The sequence below is a fragment of the Sciurus vulgaris genome, assembly GCF_902686455.1.
Source record: "Sciurus vulgaris genome assembly, chromosome: 8".
Taxonomy (NCBI): domain Eukaryota; kingdom Metazoa; phylum Chordata; class Mammalia; order Rodentia; family Sciuridae; genus Sciurus; species Sciurus vulgaris.
The window spans coordinates 21,410,300-21,434,696 of record NC_136468.1 but is presented as its reverse complement, the minus strand read 5'-3'; the positions used below and the strand labels follow the sequence as shown (position 1 = coordinate 21,434,696).

Sequence of the window (24,397 nt, the reverse complement as noted above, 5' to 3'; positions counted from 1 at the left end):
TTAGCTTGACATGATAAGAGAACGTTGTTATAGAAGTCTGTTTTCTCTGAGATTCATCCCAATACAAATAATTGTGGTTGCTTCACTCTTAAAATGGAAGAAGTCATATTCCTCTGGCATTCCTTTGTGGGAGTTTAGAGTTCATGTTATTAAAGGGCTGGGTGAGTGCGGAGCATTTCTAAAGACTTTGGGGCTCTTGCAGAGTGTGAGTCAAATTGTCTTGATTTATGTGTGACCTTGAAGTGATTCTCAGAGACCTTCTTTGCCAACTGTTTAAGAAGAGAATTGTTCTGTAACTTTTTCATATCTCAAAATAACAAATAAGATGATGGGTTAAGTGACTTGGGACACTTGTTAAAAGACAATGTCCTTCCTAGGATTTCTTATATTTTGGTGGAGAAACCTAGGTTTTAATACTCTATTTATAGAGCACTGGGAAAACTGGGAATTGCAGGGTCCATGAGGTTTGGAGTAAGGAAGAATTTTTTTTCCCAGAAGCTTTTCTGTGAGCAATTTACAATTCTTGTCTTATAAGGTGTTAGGCATAGTTAATCTCATCAACAATGTAATTGTGAACAGATCTGCTATCAAGCCTTTTTGAATAAATAAGCTTCTTAATTTGACTTTATGCCTCCCTAAATGTGAGTGTAATTTTGGACTTGGAATTCGACTTGGAGACTTTTACATTGAAGAAAAATTTAAGAATTTAATTATTCTGTGTTTTTATATATATATATATATATATATATATATATATACACTAGGATATTTATGAAAGATATGAAAGTTAAAAAAAATCACAGTAACTTAAGTCTTAAGTCTAGGGAATTTTAAGTCATTTGTGATATAATCCACAAATACTAAAAGTCATATGATATCTAGGAATGAGCTAATGTTCCCAATGTATTGCCAAATGATAAAAAGCATGTTTAAAAGTAGTCACTTTTGTAAAAATTGAATGGCAAAATGATCGGAAGGAATCAGATTAAAAATATATTATTATATACGATGAGTAAGATTATGGATGATCTTTTCCTTTGTGAGTTACTGTGTCTTTCAAGTTGGTTGATGTAAAGAGCAGGCTCTGAGTTACTCCATGATGAATAGAATAGTAGTTTTTAGGCTGTGCCTAACTGTGAATTAAGTTTGCCATGCATTACTCCATTTTAGCATGAGTGCCAAGGTAGAATGATGCTATACCTTGTTTGTACAAATAAACAACTACCATCTGCCCAGCACTACCATAAGGCACAAGTTGATATATAACATATTAGTGCCATTTATCAAATTAAATCAGGAGCACCTGGACACATGGGCATCCCAGATCATATCAGAAACATCAGACGCAGGGACAGATCACCCTCACCAAATGTTAGCCTCCTTACCTAAAACTCCATAAAAGGAAGAGCCCCCGCCCCCTCCAGGACTGGACACACTGGCACTGGTCTTTTATCATGAGCCTAGCTGAGGAAAATCACCACAGCAGTAAACCTCCAATTTTCTATCCCTGACTTCAGCTCAGCATGGTTTCTTCTGCCAGTGATGTCAATGCAAGGCCCACTCCAAGCTGACACTTTTAAGTTGACAATCTGAAAGTGCCTCCCTCTGAACCCTGCCTTGACAACTCTGTGGAACTGGTTCTTTAAAACCTTATCTGACCACCTCCAGGGACTCTTTGCATCCCTATTGCTCTCTGCCTTTGCAGAACATCCTGTCACTTTGTGGCCTCCTTAACCCTTTCTTAGTCTTTTTTAACCTCTGAATTTAAGTGTGCATATGTCACTTGTGACTTGAGTGGTATAAATATTAGGAATTAAAATTGGAGTGGAATAAAAGAACTTGTGATTGCTTAACCTAAAATTATAGTGGAATAGCATGTGAATTTATTGTTATAAACTAAATTCTGATGTTGTGGAAAGCTACAAACATGTTCAGTCTATATTAATGCAAAGCTTGCTCACTGCAATTGAGCATATATTAGCTTTGAAGTTTGGAAGAAAAATAAAGTTGAAGGAAACAAGTTGCCATTCTGGGCCTCATTTAAAAAAATTTAATTGTTTAATTGGTTCTCATTTTTTAAAAAAATGTTAATCCATGGAATTGGGTAGAAGCCCAGTTTCATCAACCTTTAAGCTCTTATACAATAGAAAGTTCTAACCAGGCACAGTAGTACATGCCTGTATTCCAAGCTACTTCGGAGGCTGAGACATGAGGATGATGCCAGCCTGGAGTATTTAGGAAAACCCTGTCTCAGAATATAATTTAAAATGACGGGATATAGCTCACTGTAGAACATCCTTGAGTTCAATCTCTGGTAGCTTAAATACTAAACAAAACAAAACAAAATAAAACAGAAACAACCAGAAACCTTACTTTTTGTTACAATCCACTGGTGTTGGATTTGTCTCTGCTTAGCCAAAAATTGAAGAACAGGACACAGATAGCAAGCAAATTGCAGGGTTATTGCAAAAGCGACAGATACAGACTTCTCTGAGGAGAAGGGGCCCTGGAACTGGGAGTCCAGTGGGAGAGTTTTGACTTGTTCTTTTATGATCTCTGGAATTACCTCCTTTCCTTATCTCCTCCCCTGTCCATACTTGCCTCACTATTATTGATTGGTGCCCCCGTGTCCATGTGTCTATTTTAGGTTTTCTGTTGAATCTTCTCCTTTGGAGCTTAAGTATGGGAGTGTCTATTTGATTTGGTTCCCCATTTGTGTCCGGGAGAACTTTTGTCAAGCAGGACGTTGACCTCATTAGAAGGTCCTTTCTGTGCTCCTTTTGTTCTGGTCCTGCTGACTTCCTCACTCACCATCTTGCCCTGGCTGCCTAAGCCCTTCTGTGTCTCCCTCAACTTCATCACTAGATACTGAAAGAATGGACATTTTTTTTAAGCTGTCTGAGGTCACCCTCCCAGTTATCTTAACTCCCTAAGTTCACCCTCCCAGTCATCTCAACTCCCTAAGGTCACCCTCCCAGGAATGGGAACAAAGCCCTTAAAGCTGTTCCAAGAAACAGCCCCAAACAGAGAATAAAAGGGTAAATTGAGCCAGATAGCCAGATAGTGATCAAACAGAATGATTACCAGAAACTATTGACCAGAATCTACGCCCTGTTGTAAAACATTGTGAAACATGTTGTATGCTATCAGCAAACCCAGACCCCCCTTTGAAATTTCCCGGCAGCTTTGTCCCCCTTTTCCCTTTCATGTGCGACCCCTCCCGATGTGTGGTTTCTGCCTTTATAAACCTACAAGATTTTCTGCTAGGGACTCCACTCCTCGAGTTGGGTCCCAGCGCGCTGGAATAAACACCTCTTGCGGTTTGCATCACGTGACGCCTCCTGCGGTTGATTGGGGTTGCCGTCCATCCATGGGACAGAGTTGGGGTTTCCTTTTTGGGGGCCTTACAATACTACCATTCTGTGAAGCCTGACTGATGGAATTTCACAGAAGACCACAAGCCTCTATGTCAGTAACAAAAGCTAGAAGAAGATACTTTCACTTTAATAAAATATAGGAATAATTTGTGGTGGAATACCCAGTGTTCTATAGAAGAATTTAAAAAGCCCAAGGAGGGCGGAGGGAACCCAAGGCAAACTTAAAGATAGCTTAATAGAATGGAATGCTTTTAAAACAAGTCTGTTTTGATGGCAGTAATGGGGTTAGACCTTTCATGAAACTAGAAGTCCCATTTAATTTCTTTTGAGTTTTGTTTTCTAAGATAGATTTGATGGTACTTTAATGAAGAAATCCACAGGTAAAAGATCTTTTCTTTGACAACACTTTATTTTACAGGCCCCCCTCCTTTCATTCACTTATCAATAACTTCATCTCATTTGCTTTATCCTGTAAATTCCATTATCTCCCAGGCAGTCCATTGCATTAAGCCGTTAGTACCTAATATTGCCTCATTTACATTGACACATGCTTGACCTCAGCCCTTCTCCTCTCTTTGTGAATGCACCAACAAGCACTGATATCTCTCTGGAGCATTATCATTTGGCTGTTAGCTGAACTAATAACAACCCTTCATTTGAGCTGATGAAGGTTTATTAAATAAAAACATGCAATAACCCTTGCAGTAATGAAGGGAGAATGGAGGTAGACTGCATCCTGTTTTTAATGGTGAGAGCACTGCTGAGTCTACATTATAGGAATTGGTTTCCTGAGGGAGATGGGGCACCTGAATGGGCCTGATCAATATTGTGTTATCAGACTGATTTAAGAATGGGCATTTTTGATTGCCTGATTTGATCAGTGTTGATTAGCATATGGGCTGAGGAGGTAGGGGGAAAAGGTGTTCTTGCTCCAGGCACTTGTCCTTGCTTGGTGATGCAGCTATCTAGGGAAGTCTGTCTTCAGTACCAGACTGTCAATAGCCTGAGGCCTTCAGACAGTGGCAAAGCTGAGCCATAGGGAGCCCAAAACATCTTCTTAGTCTTCTCTAGTGACGCTGGGATCAAACATTGTTTTTCCTTTGAGTTCTCCAACATTCCCCCAAAACTTTACCATAGCCATGACCCGTGAATGGATTCTCTTAATTCTCCCCTGCAGGTCCCATACTCCCCGCCACCAACATTTTTGTTTGAAGATCAGTCCATCCTCTGTCCTAGCTGGTGTCATACTACAAACAGAAGTAAAGTGGATGATAGTATTGAGTTTATATTTCAGAGTTGGGATTTTTGTGAACATAGGTTTATTGCTTGCACTTCTATTTCACGTACATAGAATATGGTATTATGTTCTATTAGTAAAATTGTTCTTAATTTATCTGAATTGGTTACATACACGGGGTTCCATGAAGGTCAAGATTTCCTACAAGAGTGCTGTAAAATTCCAGTGATACCAAAGCATTTAGACTTGCTCCTAAAACTGTTAGGTTTATCAGGCTAAAATAACAGCAGAGGGAGTAGCTGTCCAAAGCAATACATTTAATTGAGAATGAATGGGATTATAATCCAGGGTACACATGCTGTGATGAATCATAGGCACATCCAGTGATGGAAAGGAAGGAAAAGGTTTTTAAAGTAAAATGAGGAAGGTTACATAAGTTGTTTTGTAGAAAGAGACTTTAGTCCAAGTTTAAACAAACAGGGCTTGGCACATGTCCTGGCGGAAGCATTCTTAGTTTAAAGTAGCCTATGTGTGAGGTTGTGGTTTCATAGAGTCATGTGGCAGTTTTTAATTTTAGGATGTGCATGTAAGGGCTCCTCCTTTATGACCTCCTGATTCCATTTTGTTAGGGTTTGGCATAAGTGACTTCATTTTGATTTTGACAACTTTCACAGGTTGAACCATATGAAATAGCCAATATTTGATCATTTTTGACTTGTAAAAACACATTTTATATTGTTCAAATTAATACAGGAAAGATACCATATTTGGTTTTTGTTTTTTCAAACTGCTTTCAGTATGTTTTACCAGTTCCTATCTGATAAAGGTCAAAATTTCTGCAAATAAGGTATAGCAGAGTAGTAGTGTTTGGTAGGAAGGATTGGGGGATTCTTGTTTCATGCATAGTAAAGGTCTTCCCTGCTTGCTTAGAAGTGGGTCTGAATCACAGGGAGCTCATAGGGAGTCTTGGACTCTCTGAAAGTCCCTGAGCTTAAAGGTAAACACTTGGGGGTCAGGGCCACCAGAGCAGCCTTGCCTGAAGCCACTGAGAGTTACCTTCTAGTAATTAAAGGGTAGAGTGCCAAGAGCAATTTTATGTGAGCACCAAGTCAATCTGGTTTTCCAAGGCAGTTTTTCTGTTTTTTATAGTTTTATAGCCAAAGATTTTTTTTTTTTTTTAATATTCTTATTTAGTTGAGATCGTTCAAAGGTTTGTTTAACTTGTGTGATCTTATATACGTGGAGGAAGGGACTAGGTATCAATTCTCTGTAGTAGCCTATTTTCATGTCTTTTTATTGCATTTGTAAGTTGGGTGGTGATAACGTTTTCAGAGTAGTTCTATTGTCTTACTAGAAAAATGCCTCCCTAAGGGAGACTTACTATTCAAAAGAGACCTATTGAAAACTGTCAAGCCATTTTTTTAACCGCATAATTACCAAAGTCCTGCAAGGAATATTTATTTTGGACTCAACAATAGCAATGCATTCTTGGGTTACAAAGGTGTCAAAATAAGCACGTTCTCTCACTAGCATATTGTTTAGTTATCAGGTTTTTTTTTTCTTTTTAATAAAGAATTGAGTTTATTTCTCACACTCCAGAAGATTGGTATCGGGATCTGGTAAGGGCTTTCTTGTGACATCTTAACACGGCAGAGGATATCACATGGTGAGAAAGAGCAAGTGTGCTAACTCAGGCCTCTCTACCTCCTTTTTTTCTCCCCCAGGGTAAGGGTACTGGGGATTGAATGATAGGCACTTGACCACTGAGCCGTATCCCCAGGCCTATTTTTTAATTTTATTGAGAGACAGGATCTCACTGAGTTGCTTAGTACCTTGTTTTTGCTGAGGCTGGCTGGCTTTGAACTCAAAATCCTCCTGCCTCAGCCTCCTGAGCTGCTGGGATTATAGGCATGTGTCATAAATATGGAATGCTTTATGAATTTGCATGTGATCCTTGCTCGGGGCCATGCTAATCTCTGTATCATTCCAGTTTTAGTATATGTGCTGCTGAAGTGAGTACCAGATTGGTTTTTATTTACTTAAAATTTCTAATTTTTTAAGATTGAACTTAGTTATTTTGAAAAATGGTTATTGTTATCATTTATCTTTGTGCATCTCACCTTTCCCAAATTAAAAAATGAAAAGATTAGTAGTTTCTTTTATAGGATTTCTTCAGTGAAGGAGCTGCTGAGAATGGCAAACTTCATTGTAGAAACTACTAAATTAAATATTTTTAACTAGAGATTTGAGTCAGATTAGCTGAAGATAAGCACTTAACTATGAAATAGCAGTTTCCTGTACTTTATACTAAAATTAATTGAAAAATCAAATTTGGAACAGAATTTATGGGTACGGTAGTTCTTAATCACAGATATTTTCCTTTGTTGTAGACCTGTATCTCAATTCAAGGCAAAAAACTTTTTAAAAATTCTTGATTGTGTACATTTTAACTATGTGGTTGACCTAATTTTTGTGTTACAGAAACATTTTTTGAAATTTGTTGTCTTCTTCAGATAGGTTATAGTAGCAAAACATGCTGTCCTCTTCAATATTGTGTATTAAAGTATTTTGGAATGTTTGTTTATCTTCATAATCCTAAAAGAAATATTTGTTTTCCAATTTAAACCAGATTTCTGTTATCTTTATGAACAGTTTCCAACTGTGTTGACTAAAACACTGATATTCTGTTAGATGGTAGTTAAATGTTCTGTAAAAATATTCCCTGCTAATAGTATCTTTTTTCCTACAAAGTTTATTTTTAAGAATATATGTAAGAAAAATTCCAAATATATTTAGTTGACTCTTCTCATGATATAGAACTCTAACTTGAAGAAATGGTGTGGCATACTGGAGAATTGTAAGAGTTCATATTAGAGATCATTTAGGGCATAAATGATTCTATAAATAAATACATAGGCAGCACCTATTAATTTACTCTGTTTCATCTGCCCTGTCTTGTCCTATAATTTCAGTATTTATATTTGACATCATCCAAATTACCTATCACACTTATGCATTGATTTAGTGTCCCCCGTCCCCCCCCCCCCCCCCAGTATTGGGAATTGAATCTTGGGCCTCATGCATGCTAGGTAAGAGCTCTACCATTGAGCTACATCCCAGGCCCAGATTTTGATAATTTCTTATAGCCACTACTCCGTTAAGTTCATTTTGTTGCTGTCTAGTTGAATCCAACTGCATCTGTTAAAATTTCTATTGATGTTTTATCAGTATCATTTTGAAAGTGCTCTGTAGTCATTGAATTGGGAAAATCCAATGTTGTGGTTTAGATCTTGAATGTTTCCCCAAAGCCTATATGCTAAAGACTTAGTCGCAAGCCTTAGTTGTGCCTTTTGGGAGGAGGTAGAATCTTTAAAGGGTGGAACCTCATGGAAGGAAATTAGGTCATTGGGGGCACGCCCTTGAATGGGGTATTGAGACCCTGACCCTTTCCTCTTTTTCACTTTCCAGCCTCCAGGGGTGAACAGAGCTCCTCTGCTACACATTCCTGCCATGATACATTGGGCCACCCCAGGCTCAAAACAAGAGCCAAACACCATGGACTGAAACCTCTAAAACTATGTTGCAAAATAAAATGTTCCTCTTTATTATAAGTTGTTTATTTCAGGAATTTTATCCCAATGATGAAAAACTGACTAACCCAGTGAAATAATTTATAACTATTTTTCATATATTTAAAAATGCAGTCTTAGTTATGTATATTTCTAAAAATAGGTTACTTAATCATTTTTCTTTTAGTAAATTCTTTAATAGGTGAAGGTCAGAAAATAAAACACTGTATTTTCTAATAGAAATAAGAGACTATTCTTAATTCCCTTTTGTGGCAAGGTTTTCAAACTTTGAAGTTCTAAGATTCCACGTGATTACATGTGTTAATTGTATTTTGGGTCAAGGAAACATTCAGAAAGTTTGTCCTGTAAACAATTATAGTGGTTCAGTGAAGACAAGAACACTTGCTAAAAATGCTGTTGGAACATTAGGTAAATCCTCCCTGAGATTCTTTAGCCACTGAATAAATAGGTATTGTTTAAAATAATTTCTGTGAACTCAGTGTGTGCCAGGCACTGCATTAGGTGTTATACCTGAATTAAAAAAAAAATTGATTAGATTGTTTTGAAAGTTGATATTGTCATATAGTTTTGTATTTGGAACACGAACTGTTTGGGTTAAAAATCTTCATGCAAATTTCTACAAACAAATCAAGTGTGGATGTGCAGTGGGTGATTTGTAAGCTTAAACATTTCAGCTGGATTTAATTACCTCGTGGGATAAGGCTACAAGATGGACCAGTGGTTTACCAAATTATTTTTCATTTTCTAGATCTTGATGTCACTGAAGGTTAATACATCCTCTTTTCTTCATTGGAGATCCAAGTTAAAAACCATTTTAGGGCATAAGTGTAAATGAATTTGTTGTTTTTCCTCCTTGGGGACACTTTGGTCATTTTGTGAGGCTGCCTTTCCATTTGGAATTGCTGGCAGCTTGCACACAGCCAGGGGCTCTCGTAGCAGGGGCACTTGCAAGTCAGCGTGAAAATGAACTGGCAGGGCTTCAGAGGGCAGAGCTGGCCCAGGGCTTGTCACTCTTCCATTCCTTGATTCTTTCTTGCTTAACTTAAGGAAACTTATTTACTACTGACATTTGATTATAGCACATCACAAAACAAGTGATGTGTTTGTGGCTAAGCCATTGGACTTTTTTTTTTTTTTAACCATTTCAGACTGGCTTACATTTGGCAGCTTTGGAGTTTTCTGTATTCACCATCTACAAACTCCTAGATGACTCCTTAAATTGCTGTAGATCTGTGATCTTTTGTAATCACCAATGTATTTTGGCTTTCATTGTTTATGATTTTTATATTAATGCCTAATTTTGGGGACATGTTTGTATTCATAATTACATTGAGTTGTTGCACCCTAAAGTGGGTAATGGGTAGAATTACCTATTAGAATGTGTAGAGGTTGAATAGTCACAGATCTTAGCCCCTTAGGGAGCTTGTGCACTCCGCCCCCCCACCACCTCCAAGTTTACTTGTCATCATTTCTTCTCAGTTCTTCTTCTTTTTTAACATTTTTCTCTTCTTCATCATTCTTTTTTCTCTTACAATATCCAAAGTATACTTTTCACTTTATTTTTTCTTCTTTTAAAAATATAACAAATCTTTATATGTACATGGACACACATTATTTATATACATGAATAGATGGGATCATATCATGTGCTCTTTTACAGTTATTGTTTGCAGTTATTGTTTTCAGTTTCAGAGTCAGCTCCTTTATGTTCCCAGAATCCTTCACCTTCTCCATTTATTTAGGTATTTCTATACCAATTTGATTAACCCCATCATTTTTGTTTTTAAAATCTTCCAAACCACTTTATACCCTCTCTGTAGTTTATCCCTCCCTCTCTGTAATTTATCTTCTATTACCATCTAAATTCCATTTATCCTTTCAGGCGGGATCAGGCTAGGGAGAGTCAATGATTTGCTATTTTTCACTTGTAGCATTCATGTAAAATAACGCGCTTCTCTCTGTGTACGTTTATATGGGGAGTGAGACTGATCCATGTAGATACACATGTAACTTAGGTTAGCCAAGCTCTGACTCATGAGCACAATAAGAATAAGCTGTAAAACCTTCATATAGTATGCTATTATTTGGTCTGAGTCTTAAAAGGCTAACTTTGATTAAAAGATGATTTAAATGGTTAGCATGTGGTATTCTTGTGAGAATCTGAATGAGATATAATCATTTGGGGAAATCACTTTCTGCATGTCTTGCAATAAGTGTGATATGTGTGAAAATAAATTGTATACGTAGCTGTGGTGCTTTACATGCCTTCATATTTATCTTGGTCAAGATTTTTCTTTATTTATGCTAGATGAGGAGCCTGTTGAGGGCAGGATTAGACATATCTACATGATGTTCAACCACGTGTGATGTATGCTGATAAGGCTTTCATAATATGCCTTTTCACAGTACCTTAAAAATAATCTTAATTACTATGTTGCTGGGTTATTTAGTTGTTCTTTATTGGCTTTCCTTTTGTACTTTTTTAGGTATCAGCAGTAGAGTCTTTGGAGGGTCCCCTACTCCAGGTGGAAGGACTGAGTGATCTCAGGCTGGAGCTTCACAGCAAGAAGATGAACCTCCACTTGGTTCTCATAGATGAACTGCACCGGCACCTGTACATCAAGTCCACCAGCCGAGTTGTGCAGCGCAACAAGGAAAAAGGGAAACTGAGGTTGGTTAAAGTGCCTCTTTGTCACAGTGTCTTGTGGCAATTATTGGAAGAAATAGTCTTTGTTTTCAGTATATTCTAGTTTGTTTTATTTTTCCTTTAATGTACTGTCTCTGAAACTTGATGATGGTTTTGTAGTAGCTATTCCATGTTCTGAGAGGTGGAGATCAAAGTTTGTTGATTCATTCATTGTACACTTATTGTGGACCTCTTCCATAAGGATAAGAAAAATTTCCTGTGGACTACTTGTATACTGGATTAGAGATACTCTTGTATGTCTCAGAAGGATGAAAAACTTTTTTTCAATTGAGCAGTAAATTCAGTTAAATTAAGAAATATAGCTGTATGCACTAAGGTTATAAGATTCTTTGATCCTTAGGGTTATGTTCAGCTTTAGGCATTCTTTCTTGTGGAATTGTTCAGAAGAGGTTCAGAAAGAACATTTTTCTTTTACTCCTTGGCTGGTTGTAGTGTAGCCCTGTATTTAAGAGTGTGGGTAGACTTAAGAAATTCATTGCATTAGTGTAGACCAGGTAGGTAGTAAGCCTAGATCTTAAGATGGGAGAACATTGGGGTTATTGACATATGATAGCTGTGCAAGTAACATATCCTTTCAGAATTCTTTTAAATAGCCATAGATGCTTTTCAGAGGGGATTTTAGTATTATCTACTGAAATAGATATATTTTTGCTTTTTCATCCACCTATGTACCAGAAGAATACTGCAAGTAGTGCCTATGGTACTGAAGTCTTTCAAGTCCTATCCTGTTTGAACAAAAAGTGCTAACTTTGTGTGTGAAGCTCTAGTTTAGTCAGAGACCCTGATAGAGAAAGAGGAATTTGTACCTCTTCAGCAGATGGACATAATGAAAACTTTTGCCAGGGACATCCTGTTCCAGGTAGGAATGTGTACCCGAGACTTCATGTCGAGACAAGGTCTGAATGGGGTTAACTCCGAGTTTCCCCTCAGCAGACAGTAGTGCACGTGTGGGAGTGGGAGTGGGAGTGGGAGTGTAAGGAGATTGTCCTCGTGTCTGGTGGTAAATAGCAGGTCGAATGGATTTCTTCCCATGCAAGTAAAAATAATAAAACAAAATCACTGAGTCTTGTCAAATTCTATGCCATAAGGGAAAATGAGTATTATGTTGAGGTCTCAGAGGAAGAACATTTATTTTAAAAGAATTTTATAGAGCAAACAAAAAAAAAAAATTTGGGAAACTGAAGCTCAAGGTTTCTTAAAAGAAAATGTAGTAGATTAGATTATTGTTTGGAATAACCTCTCCTTCCTTCTCCACTTCACGGGGAGAAGTGCATTTGCTCACTTTTAGTTTTGGGGCTTTTATTTTTGTGAGTCATTAGGACATGTAACACAAGCAGAGGCTTCAAATACTTTTGTGCTGGTAAATGGTGAGTATGCCCTCTTGTGCCTCTGCCATTGCCGTGCTGGCTTTGTTCCCAGGAGGAGGAAGAGACACACAACCAACCCAAGATCAGCAGACCTGCCCAGCATGAATCATGTAGCCTCCAAAATACATGCTTATTGTTGAACATCATGGAACTTTTGTGGTTGTAGGCAGCATGTGTATGGCTTCTATGAAACAGTAACAGAGTGCTACAAGAATGGAATAGGCAGAGATGCTAAGAGAACTAAAGTGTGAATTAAATGTGAGAACACCAAAAATGAAGTAAAGAAATCTAAGTCTTTATTTAAAGCGTTAGAAGAACTGAATCAGTGATATGGAAGAAAAACTTTCCTTCTCATGAAGAAGAAAAAGACATGATGATGTGTCTTTTGAAAATTGATGAAGTAAAAGATGGAAAACAGTGATCAATCCAATGAATTTAGGTGAGGATTACACTAAAATGATAGTGCTATGGACTACATTGGGATATACACCCCCTAAAATTCATATATTGAAATCCTAATCGCTGGAACCTCAGACTATATTTGGAGATAAGAGTTTTTCAAGAGGTAATTAAGTTAAAGAGAGGTTATTATAGTAGCTCCTAACTCAGTAGATTGTTTTCCTTGTAAAAAGAGGAAATTCAGACAAGGAGCAATACAGAGGAAAGACCAGTTGAAGGTAGAGGAGAAGACACACACGCAAAGGAGTAAGAGGAAATCAACCCTGCCCACAACTTGACCTCAGATTTCTGACTTTTAGAACCATGAAAAAACATATTCCTATTGTTGCAACTCTTCTGTGGTACTTTGTTATGGCAACCTGAGCAAGCCAGTACAGAGACATTCAGAAGTAATAATTGGAATATAAATTAAAAGGTCTGCTTTACAAGGGGGAAAAAAAAAAAAAAGAGAGACCTTGGTCTACAAATCAGAATGATTCAAGGTAAAATTAAAACAAAAGAAAAAAAAATTAGGTGTGATTTAGAAATTTTTATTAAACAAAATTCTCTAAGCACTAGGAAGAATAATTATGTTTACTGTTCTGAGAGAGATAGAGATAGTTATCTGCCTAACCAGTATCATATCCATTCTCCCCTTTACTTTTAATGGCAATACTGTTTGTTCCTGGTGGCCAGAGACCCAGCTCAAAGGCTTCATTTTCTGTTTTTCTGTATAACTAGAGCTGAGTAGTGGGTCTTCTGCTTGCAAACTGTTGAATGAGAACTTGTAGGAAAAATTTTCAAAGGTGCTAACTAAACTGGCACACTTTCTCTTTTACCTTTCATGAGCCTTTCTCTCCTTTCTATCTGGGACATGCATTGGTGCCATGAAGTTATTTTAGACAAGAGATGTCCTCAAGAATAGAAGCCACATCTTAAACTCTTTGATGATGTCCAACCTCTTTTAGAGCCCTGGATGTGTTGCCTCTTTTGTATGAGAGGAGGGAATCCTTTGGTTTACTAAGATCACTGTTATTAGGGTCTTCAGTTTTTTTCTTTTCCTTTTTTTCTTTTTCTTTCCTCCCTCTCTTCTTTCCTTCTTTCCTTCCTTCCTTCTCTCAGTCATTCTTTCTGTACTGGGAAATGATTGAGTCCAGGGGTACTGTACCACTGAGCTACATTCCCAGCCCTTTTTATTTTTTGAGACGGATTCTTGCCAAGTAGTTATAGTTGGCCTCGAACTTGTGATTTTCCTGCCTCAGTCTCTCCAAAGCTGGGATTACCTGCATGTGCTACTGTGCCCCACTGGGTCTTCTGTTTTATATTGTAAAGTCTAGTTTTGATACACAAATATGAGTAAAAGTCATGCTCACCAGAATTTACTGACCAGTGGATGCCAGAGACAGTGGAGTCAAGTCTATATAGTGAATGGAGAATTAGGACCCAGAATTTCTATACTGAGCCAAGTGGTTATAGGTGTGCATAAGCAGAAGAGAATTCTCATGTATGAATTTGTAGACAAGAATTAAATTACTAGTGTTTTTTCCCCCCCAAAAATAAAGATAAACTCTAAGACATAAATCAAAATCAGAGCTTGAGAACAATACAGTTGTAGGTAGCTTGAAACAACTTGTAAAGACCATACACCATTAAATAGGTAAATTTGTGTGTGAATAAACAACTAACAAATCTGTTTTTACAAAGTCAGAATATAACAGAGTTCAACAGAGAACTACTGTTGAAAAAGAAGGTCTAGGGGCTGGGGTTGTGGCTCAGTACTAGGATACTTGCCTAGCATGTGTGAGGCACTGGTTCAATCCTCAGCACCACATAAAATAAATAAATGAAATAAAGGTATTATGTCCATCTACAACCAAAAACATAAATATTAAAAAAAAGAAAAAGGAGGTCTATGTAGTCAGGGAGTACTTTCCCTAATAATAAACAGGATTTATATCCCCACATGAGTTAGTAGAGACTGGGAAATTTGAATAGGCAGAAAATAAAAAGGAAAATTGAAGTTTTGCTTAAGATGAGTCAGAGTTGGTTTGTTTTGAACTTTAACAATTAGGGAAAATATATTTAATTTTGTTTTTATGACTCTAGATATGTATATTTAGAGATTTCTGTATTAAGAATTATTAGGGAAGACAGAATCGAATAAAACATACTTGGTATTTCAAAGGATGATGTATTAGCTAAGATTCTTGATTGTAAATAGCAGAAATCTGTCCTGATAACTAAAACAGCAATGGAGTTTATTGGAAAGTTATCAGGCATTTCACAGAATTTGTGAGAGTTCCATATAATCCTGTTCTCAAATCCAGTAGGAAGGAGCCAAAGCAGTTGAGCACACGGAACACATGAAGGGCCCCCTAGGGTTGCCTGCACTGCTGGTTCTCTGCTTGCATTGGCTGGACTTTAAACTCCCCTGTCGATGATCTGTAAGTGTCCTGTTTTTCCTCCTTTTTCTCCTCCAACCTCAGAATCTTGGGTAGAAACATCCAGTTTGCTGAGCACCCTGGGCCCTGTCTGGCCTCCTTCAGTTTCTCTTTGCTTTGACTCAGTGGGGACTCTGTCCAGATAATGAAGACTGTTTACATGATTACTTTCCTAAAACAAATAAACATCCAACAACACATTTCTACAGCAGGAGAAAACAAAGGAGAGCATATGAAGGCATCTACTTGTAAAGAACAAAGATTTTTGAGTAGAAATTAGACAAGTAGAACTGATAAAAGATAGGCACATGCCTATATGAAAAACATAATAAACATCGTATCTGGAGGAAATTAAACAAATGGTGAACTGTCCTTGTTCTTAGCTCATAAAGATGTCAGTTGCATTTAAATCCCAGTTGAGGTTTTTGAAACTGTCACATGAAATCCAAAGTTCACAAGGAAGAATAAATATATAAGACTTGCTTTAAAAAAGTTGAGAAGGGAAGCTGCGAGGGAGGGGGGCTTTTTATGTGATATTAAATACTTTGTAAAGCTATTTTAGTCAAAATAGTACAGACATGCAAATAGAAAATCAAATTGCTGGAATAAAATAGAATTCAGAAACCAATCCCAGGATTCGTGACACTTTAGGATCTTTGTGTGTGGGGAAGTGGTGTAGTGAAGGCTGTTTAGTAAATAGCAGCCAATTGGCTAGTGATTTGAAGAAGATAAATTTAGATACCTGTATTTTTTACATACAAAAAGTTCTAACTAGATTTAATAATCACATGCTAAAACTTCATTAGCATTAAAACACAGGAGAGGACTGGGGCTATAGCTTAGTGGCAGAGCACTTGCCTAGCATATGTGAGGCATTGGGTTCAATTTTCTGCACCACATGAAAATAAATAAAATAAAGGTATTGTGTCCATCTACAACAAAAAATATTTTAAAAAAAAAGAGACAGTGTAGAGGATGCTTTCCTAAGCATGTCAGAAATCATAAAGAACAATATGAAATAATACAAATATTTTAAAACCAAAAAGGTGTTTATAGCAAGTTGGAACCAAAAGATAAGTCACAGACTCTGAGAAAAATATTTATATTATATAAAGCTTTAATATCTAAAGTATGAAAATAATTTTCAGAATAATAGTAAAAGGGGTAAGAAGTAATTTATAGATTTAAATGCAAATGGATAATAAACATAGGAAGATTGATTGTTCAATATCATGAGAAATACAGGTTTTAGAAATCATGCGATATTTTGATCATCAGATCATCAAAATTAAAGACATCCACAACATACTTTGTTGGCAGAGATGGGAGGAAATAGCTTTTTCTGGGCCAAGATGCCATTTTAGGAATAAAAATTTGCCTAGTCTTTGAGTATGGGATTCCATTTCTATAATAGACATATGAAAGTGGTACTAGTTCATAAAAATATCTATAATAGGGTGTTTATTGCAACATTATAGGTAAGAACAACAGTAACAACAAATCCCCACACCACTTTAATGTTCATAAATAGGAGTATGGTTAAATCAATTATACATCCATTCAGTGTAATACTGGACCTGGAAATGGGAAAGATCTCTATGTGCTGATCTGCTAAGATTTCTGAAATGTTTTGTTAGGACCCCAAAACAAGTTGAAAACTTGTATTTAAAACAAAGTATTTAATTTATTATATGAATTTATTATGTAAGACTTGAGTAGATATTTAAATTTGTATCACTCATATTTATATAGACATAAATATTTTTATGTGTATAGAAAATTCCTTGAAGAATAATGCCAAAGCACTCATCAAAGTAGTTACCTGTGGGAAATAGAATTGGGAGATGAGCAACAGGAAAGGTCTTCCCTATGTGTACTATGAGCCTGTATTACTGATATGGTAACATAATTATTGATGATGATTTTGGAGATTTTTTTTAATGAAAAAAGAAAATATTTAGATTATATTGTTGAAGGGAAAAACTAGGATTTAAAAGTCTTCTCAGGATGATCCAAAAAAATGGTGAAAACATCAAATGTGCCTTTTCTGGGGGGTGTGTATGGACAGATTTTTCTTTTTTGAAAATTTTTAAAGCTTTTTTAAAATTGTATTTGCTCCTTTTAGGTATACATGACAGTATATTTGGACATATTTATACAAACATGGAATAGATCTTATTTTACTTGGGATCTCAGTCTTGCAGTGGACAGACTTTTTTTTTTGTAAAACATTTTGAAAGGTATTACTTCAAAATGATGTAAATGTTTCAAAAGGAACACCTTTATAACCACATAAAATCAATAAAAAGTTAATTCTTTTATTTATCGAATGCCTCCTGGGTTAGCACTTGGCTTGATCTTGCTTCTTTAGACATCCCCTAGTCTGTGGAGGAGAACATTTCAAACTCATGGGTTTGGTGTTCATATTTGTGTCTGAAGTGTGTAGAGATTGTTATGGACCCCATTGTTATTTGCTCCCTTTTTGATCTTTTTCTGTTTACATATGTCATTTTTCTTTTTCTTTTTGTTGTTTTCCCTCTTTGCTTTTATATTTATTTATTTATTTGGTACTGGGGGCTTAACTCAGGGTTGCTTTACCACTGAGCTATATTCCCAGCCCTTTTTATTTTTTACTTTGAGACAGGGTTTCACTAAGTTGTCAAGGCTGGCTTAGAACTTGTGATTCTCCTGCCTCAGCCTTCTGAGTTGCTGGGATTACAGGTGAGCACCACACTGCATCTGGCTGCTTTGATTTTTAATGTTTTCACTTCACTTTACTTTCTTTCTTTATCCTTGGTTTGTCATTTGAAACTATGATTCTTTTTTACTTCTAAATTACTCATTGTCCTTTCTTTGTATGTTCAGTCAGTTCATAGAACTATATGGGCTTACTATGCCAGCCATTCCTGTTTCATTGTTCAGTTAAACATTTACTAAATGCATAGCATCTGTAACAGGATATTTCTCATCTCAGTGTGATTTAACAGACTTTTATCTGCATTTGACATGTTTAGAAACAGATCCTAACTGTGGGGATGGTTGATTAGTGACCAGAAAGTTCTTGGAGTTATGGGGGCAGTAGTTTTGTTTATTTTTGGTTTGGCTTGATTTGCTTTGTAGTTTTCCTGTCCTCCACCATTTTGTTATTGAATTGCAAAACACACGCAATCACAATACAACTGGTGATTTTGGCAAGACTCTCTTATGCTGGGAGGGATTCCCTGTCCATCAGCTATTGTTCTCAACTCAGCCATGAGTGACTCTGAATGGATTTAAAATAAAAAAATGTTATGTGTATTTAAAAAGAAAAGTAACATTCAATATTTCTCTCAAAATAAAGCAGTTCATATTAATTACGAACTTCAAAAGAACAGTCCATTTATTTTTTGTTTTCTAAAATACATTGAGAGATTTCAAAACCCTTTGAAGTAATTAACACTTTTTCACCTTTAGCTCTGATATATGGTGAGAAGAGGTCTTCTTCTCTCTTCTGAAAGGAAGAATAAGGTCCATACAAATTAAATGTGATATTCCATAATAGCACCTACCTCTCTGCCAATGGACTTGGTATCTGTAGTTATTGAATGAGTGGGTGTATCCTTTTTCTCTGGAACTTTTGAAACCAAGTCCTTCCATAAAAGAACAAGAAGAAAAAAAACCAAAAATCATTTCCAGAGTTACTTGCCTTTGGGTTAGTGTTCACAAAGGAGAAAATTGAGGCCTAAGGGAAATTTTTAGAGAGAGAAAGAGATGAGTCTATGAAAATAGTTCTGTGGTAAATTGACTTTCTTCAAGTTTATTGATGGAGTTTGAGAGCCCTTCTGGCTCTGATTATAAAGTTGGGAGGTTATGTTTTTCAGAGTTGAAATGCAAGCCATTTATCACCCTATATTTAACTGAAATATATTTTTAGGTTAAAACTGAGAAAATAATGTAGGTTTTAATTTAAGATGAATTGTGTAGTCTGTGTTCTTACAAGTGCATATTATTATAGATTCTCGTGTGTATACATGGCAGTGTGCACACACACATGCACTAAGTATACTTATTTATTATTAGACTTTTCAGGTAGTATTGTAGCTATACATATACCTGGATTTTCCTGCTAATTGATACCTTTATCCTGCTTTAAAAATCACTTTACTTTGTTATTTAAATATTTATGAACTATATAATTTTCCTGTCATTTTAAGGCTGAAATTAACTTTTTCTTAATTAGTCAGTAGCAGTACTATAAACCTCAGCACACTGTGTATCCATGGGCTAGGGAGCTGGGCAAATGTGGCGAGCTGGTTTTCTAGTTGTAAGAAGAATGCAGATAAAGAGTGATAAGGTAGATAAAAATAAAACATGAGAAGATAAAAGTAATCATAAAATATGGAAGAAAGATAAACCTCTGATCTAACTGATTTTATAAATACATAAACTTTTATGATAAAATATTGGTTTTGTTGAAGACTTTGGGTTTTTAAAGATAGTTAAGGCAATTAGGAGCTTAAGGTTTTATATTGGTTGAAAAGTCCAATAAATTTTTATATTGGTCGAACTATGATGGTTCAATTCCTCCTAATACAGCTTTTATATTTTATACTCAACTTGAGCTTCACATTAGAATTTTGCAGTTTGGTGTACCTCATACCCTAGGTCATACTTACATCTTTGGCACAGAGCACAGTGCTAAGCACGAACAGATACTCAGCAATTGTTTGGGGAATGATTCCCCTTCTTTCTTGGGCAAGTGAAAAGGGAGAAGTTGACTGTCATAGTAATCCTCAAGGCTTAGGACAGTGGCTCATACCTTATTAGGACTCAATAAAAACAGTGATGTGATACCTTAATTGGTAATTTTACTCTTGAATATAGTTTATTTTTCAAATTTTTCTGAAGGAACTGGGTCTTTTAAAGTTAGCTTAAAATGCACACTTTGCTGGGTATAGCATGTAGCACAGTAGTAGTGCTTGCCTAGTGTGGGTTCCATCCCCAGCACCACAAAATAAAAAAACAAAACATAAATAAATAAACAAAGTACTCACACAGTTACCACCTTGGTTCCAAAAGGAGTGTGTGGGTGGGAGATGGGGAGATTTCACCATAGGGTGGATTGCATATGTTGGTCACAATTGCTCACATCTCTCCATCCATCCTCCTAGGAGAAATCCTTCCAGTTAGGCTGGTCTCTTCCTTTCTCCCCCTGTGCCTGTTGTCCTTTTATAACCCACTTTGAAAATCCGTTCTGAGGGTAGCCATTACTACTGATGATGCTTTTTGGAATGGAAAAGAAGTGCAAACTATGACTTTGACCTCTGTAATCTTGGAACTGATCTCAGTGCAACTCTTCTGTGGTACATGTGCTGTGACTAGATGATTTCGTTTTTTGAGGGCAGGGTCCAGGGTTCATTTGCATTGGCGTTGCCTGCTTTCTTGTACTTAACAGGTGCTCCTAAATTTTAATAAATTTGCTCCAAAATTGAATTATTCTTTATAATCTTTGTATCATTTAAGATCATTTTTTTTTTAAAAGACAGTTTGAAGTTTATCATTAACATGAGAGACTAGGCTTTAAAACATTTTTTTTTAAAGCTAATCAAATACTAAATCAGCCTGTTTGAGATTCCTTATATTTGTTTTTATTTTAGTGAGTCTCAACTTGTTGAAATTTATGACCTCTATTAAAGAAAACTAAGAATAGTTAACTCCTGAAAAATATGTCAAAAACTAACTTGAATACAAGTTGATTGAAGTTTATGTGCTGGAAAGCCATCATTAGTTATCATGACTTGGTGTCATCTGAACTTTTCTTGCTAAGGTATTCTTTATATAAAGGAGAGTAATGCAACAGCGTGGCACAATTTCATTATAAGGTGGTCATCCAGATGATCCAGAATATCCTTACATTAATTTCGTTAAACAAGGCATCAAAATAAAAAGAGAAAATAATTTAAATACTTTGAACCCTTATAGTACATCTTTATGCCCCTAGCTGTGACAATCACCTCTTTATTGAAAATATACTTTTGGAGATGATTGAAGTCACAGTGTAAAGAGGTCTTGTAACAAAAAGGAACATGATAAGGGCCATGTACCTAGTAGGACTTAAGTTGATTTTAGAGAAAATGGTAACTATTGTTCATTTTCCCCAAAGCTCCCATGTGAAAGATGCTTCTCCTGGTCCTCTGATCGATGTTACAAACCTCCCTACTCCACGCAAATTCCTTGATGCTGCTCAGTATTCTACTCCTGGAAACTCAAGTGGTAAGTTTTTCATTCTTCAGCCACTAAATGTTTTAGTATCCCTATTGGGCACCTGTGGGGGCCTGGGGTAAGTGCCTTGGTAGCTCTGATGAGCCCTTCGTGACCCTCTCAGGAAATAAGATATAAAACCATCATTTATTAATTTCCCTATGTTGAACCAACCTTGCATCCCTGGGATGAGATCCACTTGATCATGGTGTAGTCTCTTTTTAATGTATTTTTGTATGAGACTTGCCAGTATTTTACTAAGAATTTTTGTATCTATGTTTATCAAGGATATTGTTCTAAAGTTTTCTTTCCTTGATGTATCTTTGTCTGGTTTTGGTATCAGGGTGATACTGGCTTCATAGAGGGGTTCCTGCCTTTTTTGTTTCATGGAATAATTTGAGGAAGATTGATGGTAGTTTTTCTTGGAAGGTCTAGTAGAACTCTGCTGAGAATTCATCTGGCCCTGGTCTTTTCTTTGCAGGGTTTTGATGGCATCTTTAATTTTATTACTTAAAATGAATCTATGTAAATTTTCTTTATCCTCCTGGTTCAATTTGAGAGGGTCATATGTCTCTAGGAATTTGTTGATGTCTCCTAGATTTTTTTTACTTATTGGAGTATAAATTTTGAAAATAGTTTGATTAGCCTCTGTATTTCAGTAGTATCTGTGGTGATTTTTTTTTTTTTCATATGAATGTTAATAACCTGAGTTGTTTTCCCTCTTTCTTTTGGTTAGGGTTTATCAACACTTCTCAAAAAAAGTACAAATGGTCAAGAAATATATGAAAAAATGTTCAACATCTCTAGCTATTAAAGAAATGCAGATTAAACTATACTGAGATTTTATCTCACTCCAGTCAGAATGGCAATTATTAAGAGTACAAGTAACAATAAGTTACTTAAGGATGTAGAGAAAAGGGTACACTTATACATTTTTGGTGGAACTGCAAATTGGTGCAACCACTCTTGAAAGCAGCATGGAGATTCCTCAAAAAAGTAGGAATAGAGCCACTATTTGACCCAGTTATCCCACTCCTCGGGATATATCTACTTAAAATCAGCATACTTCAGTGACCCAGCCACATCAATGTTTATAGTAGCACAATTCACAATAGCTAATCTATGGAGTCAACCTAGGTTCCCTTCAACAGATGACTGGATAAAGAAAATGTTGTGTATGTACACGATAGACTTTATGATTTTTGCTGGTAAGTAGATGAATCTGGAGACTATCATGCTAAGTGAAATAAGCCAATCCCAACAAACCAAAGGTTGAATGTTTTCTCTGATATGTGGAAGCTAACCCACAATAAGGGGGAATGGGGTGGGGAAGAATAGAAGTTCAGAGGATTGGACAAAGGGGAATGAAGGGAAGGGAGGGAGGATAGAAATAGGAAAGGCAGTGGAAAGACTCTCACATAACTTTCCTATGTGCGTTACATGAATACTCATCATGTACATCCACAAGACTGGGGTTGTAATTAGAATAAGATGTATTCCATACATGTATAATTTTATCAAAATGGACTCTACTGTCATGTGTAACTAAAAACAATGATATAAAAACATCAGTTGAGCCCATTGCATTTTCACAGTTGAAAATGGGCAGCTAACCCTGGCCTGCCTGTAGATTCCATTTGTGGATGTTTCATTTGACCAGCACTGTTTGGTTTTCTAAAGCTGAAATCTTGGTAGACATGCTCTTTGGTTTTTGCTACAACTTGTGTTGCACCTGTTTCACATATTACGTTTTATCTCTGGTCTTTGAGAGCTTTTGAGTATGTGACTCCTCTCCTATGACGCGGTTGCTTGTGCATCTTCCAGTGGCCTTATTACTTCCAAATGTACCTGCCTACTGTGCGTACACACAACACATTTGGAGGCATTATCCACAAACTAATGGTGTCTTCTTTGGAGTGACCTAGCATCCTATTGAGTAAGACAAAGGAGAGCCATTTTAATCTATGTGTAAGTTTGGGGTTGGAGGTCTTTCTTTGATTCTGGATATAAAGATTTAGGTGGATTTTCTGTAGTGGCTCAAACTTGATCCTTCAGCAAAGGGCTCAGCTAAGGTAGACTCTGCAAAGGTTTTCTTTGCTATTGCAGTTTTGGGTTGTGGAAAAGAGATTGGGTGTGTTGGGTGATGCCTTGCAAGTGCCTTTGTTTGGCAGCCATAGTCCTCCATGTCTTTTTAAAAACAGTGATGTCTGTTACAGTCTTTTCAGATAAAATTAGTTGTAATAGTTCTTTTTAGATCCATAGTTCTGTAGAGCTTGAAATAATGTAAAAGTAGAAAAGAGAAAAAAATAATTTGGAATCAACCAATACATTTTGTGTAACTAATTGAAAGTATTTCTTTTGAGAGTGTAACAATATTTACACTCTCATATTCATTGTCCTTTAAAATACCATTTAATTAAATCATTTTAGGATTATTTAGGTTTGGAATCTTGAAGTTTATTACTTTCACTGTAGAAAAGTAAAGGAATTGTTTTATAATAGATTTTTCTTCTGTCAGTTTTCTTATTGATTTTTTAAAAATCCCAGACACTGATTTTTATTATAATAATTTAAAAGAGTACACAGGTCTTTTTGTGGTGTTAGAAAATGTTTTCTTTTTTCTTCTTTTTGATATAGTGTTACTTTTCACTGAGGTTTTTATTTTCTTATGAGCTGTTACTGAGTGTAGAATTATGAAAAAGATACATATATACTTTTGATTTGTGTTTTCCCTCTATTTTTTGTGGAAATTACCAATTGTTACATCTTGGTATTTTTGTAATGTGAATCTCACTGTCTAGTCTGATTTTATAATTTTTGCAAATATTGCCTTGTAAATGGCCAAGTGACATAAAAATTTTAATTGTTTATGAACAAATGAAAGTGTAGGCTTTGCAAATGAAAGTGCTTTATAAATATCATATAAGCTGAATAATAACATTTATGGCAAATTCAAGTAGAAACTAATTTTGCCACACCTATTATTTTTAATAAGACAGC

The 24,397-nt window shown here is 36.1% G+C and overlaps 1 protein-coding gene across 1 annotated transcript in view; it reads left to right on the top strand.

Annotated features, from left to right (window-relative positions):
* EXOC4 (exocyst complex component 4) overlaps positions 1-24,397 on the top strand; it is a 795,814-nt gene that overhangs the window by 76,277 nt on the left and 695,140 nt on the right. The window contains exons 4-5 of the mRNA XM_079150158.1: positions 10,691-10,875; positions 21,300-21,409. Coding sequence (XP_079006284.1) covers positions 10,691-10,875; positions 21,300-21,409 — 295 coding nt within the window. The remainder of the gene's footprint in view (positions 1-10,690; positions 10,876-21,299; positions 21,410-24,397) is intronic.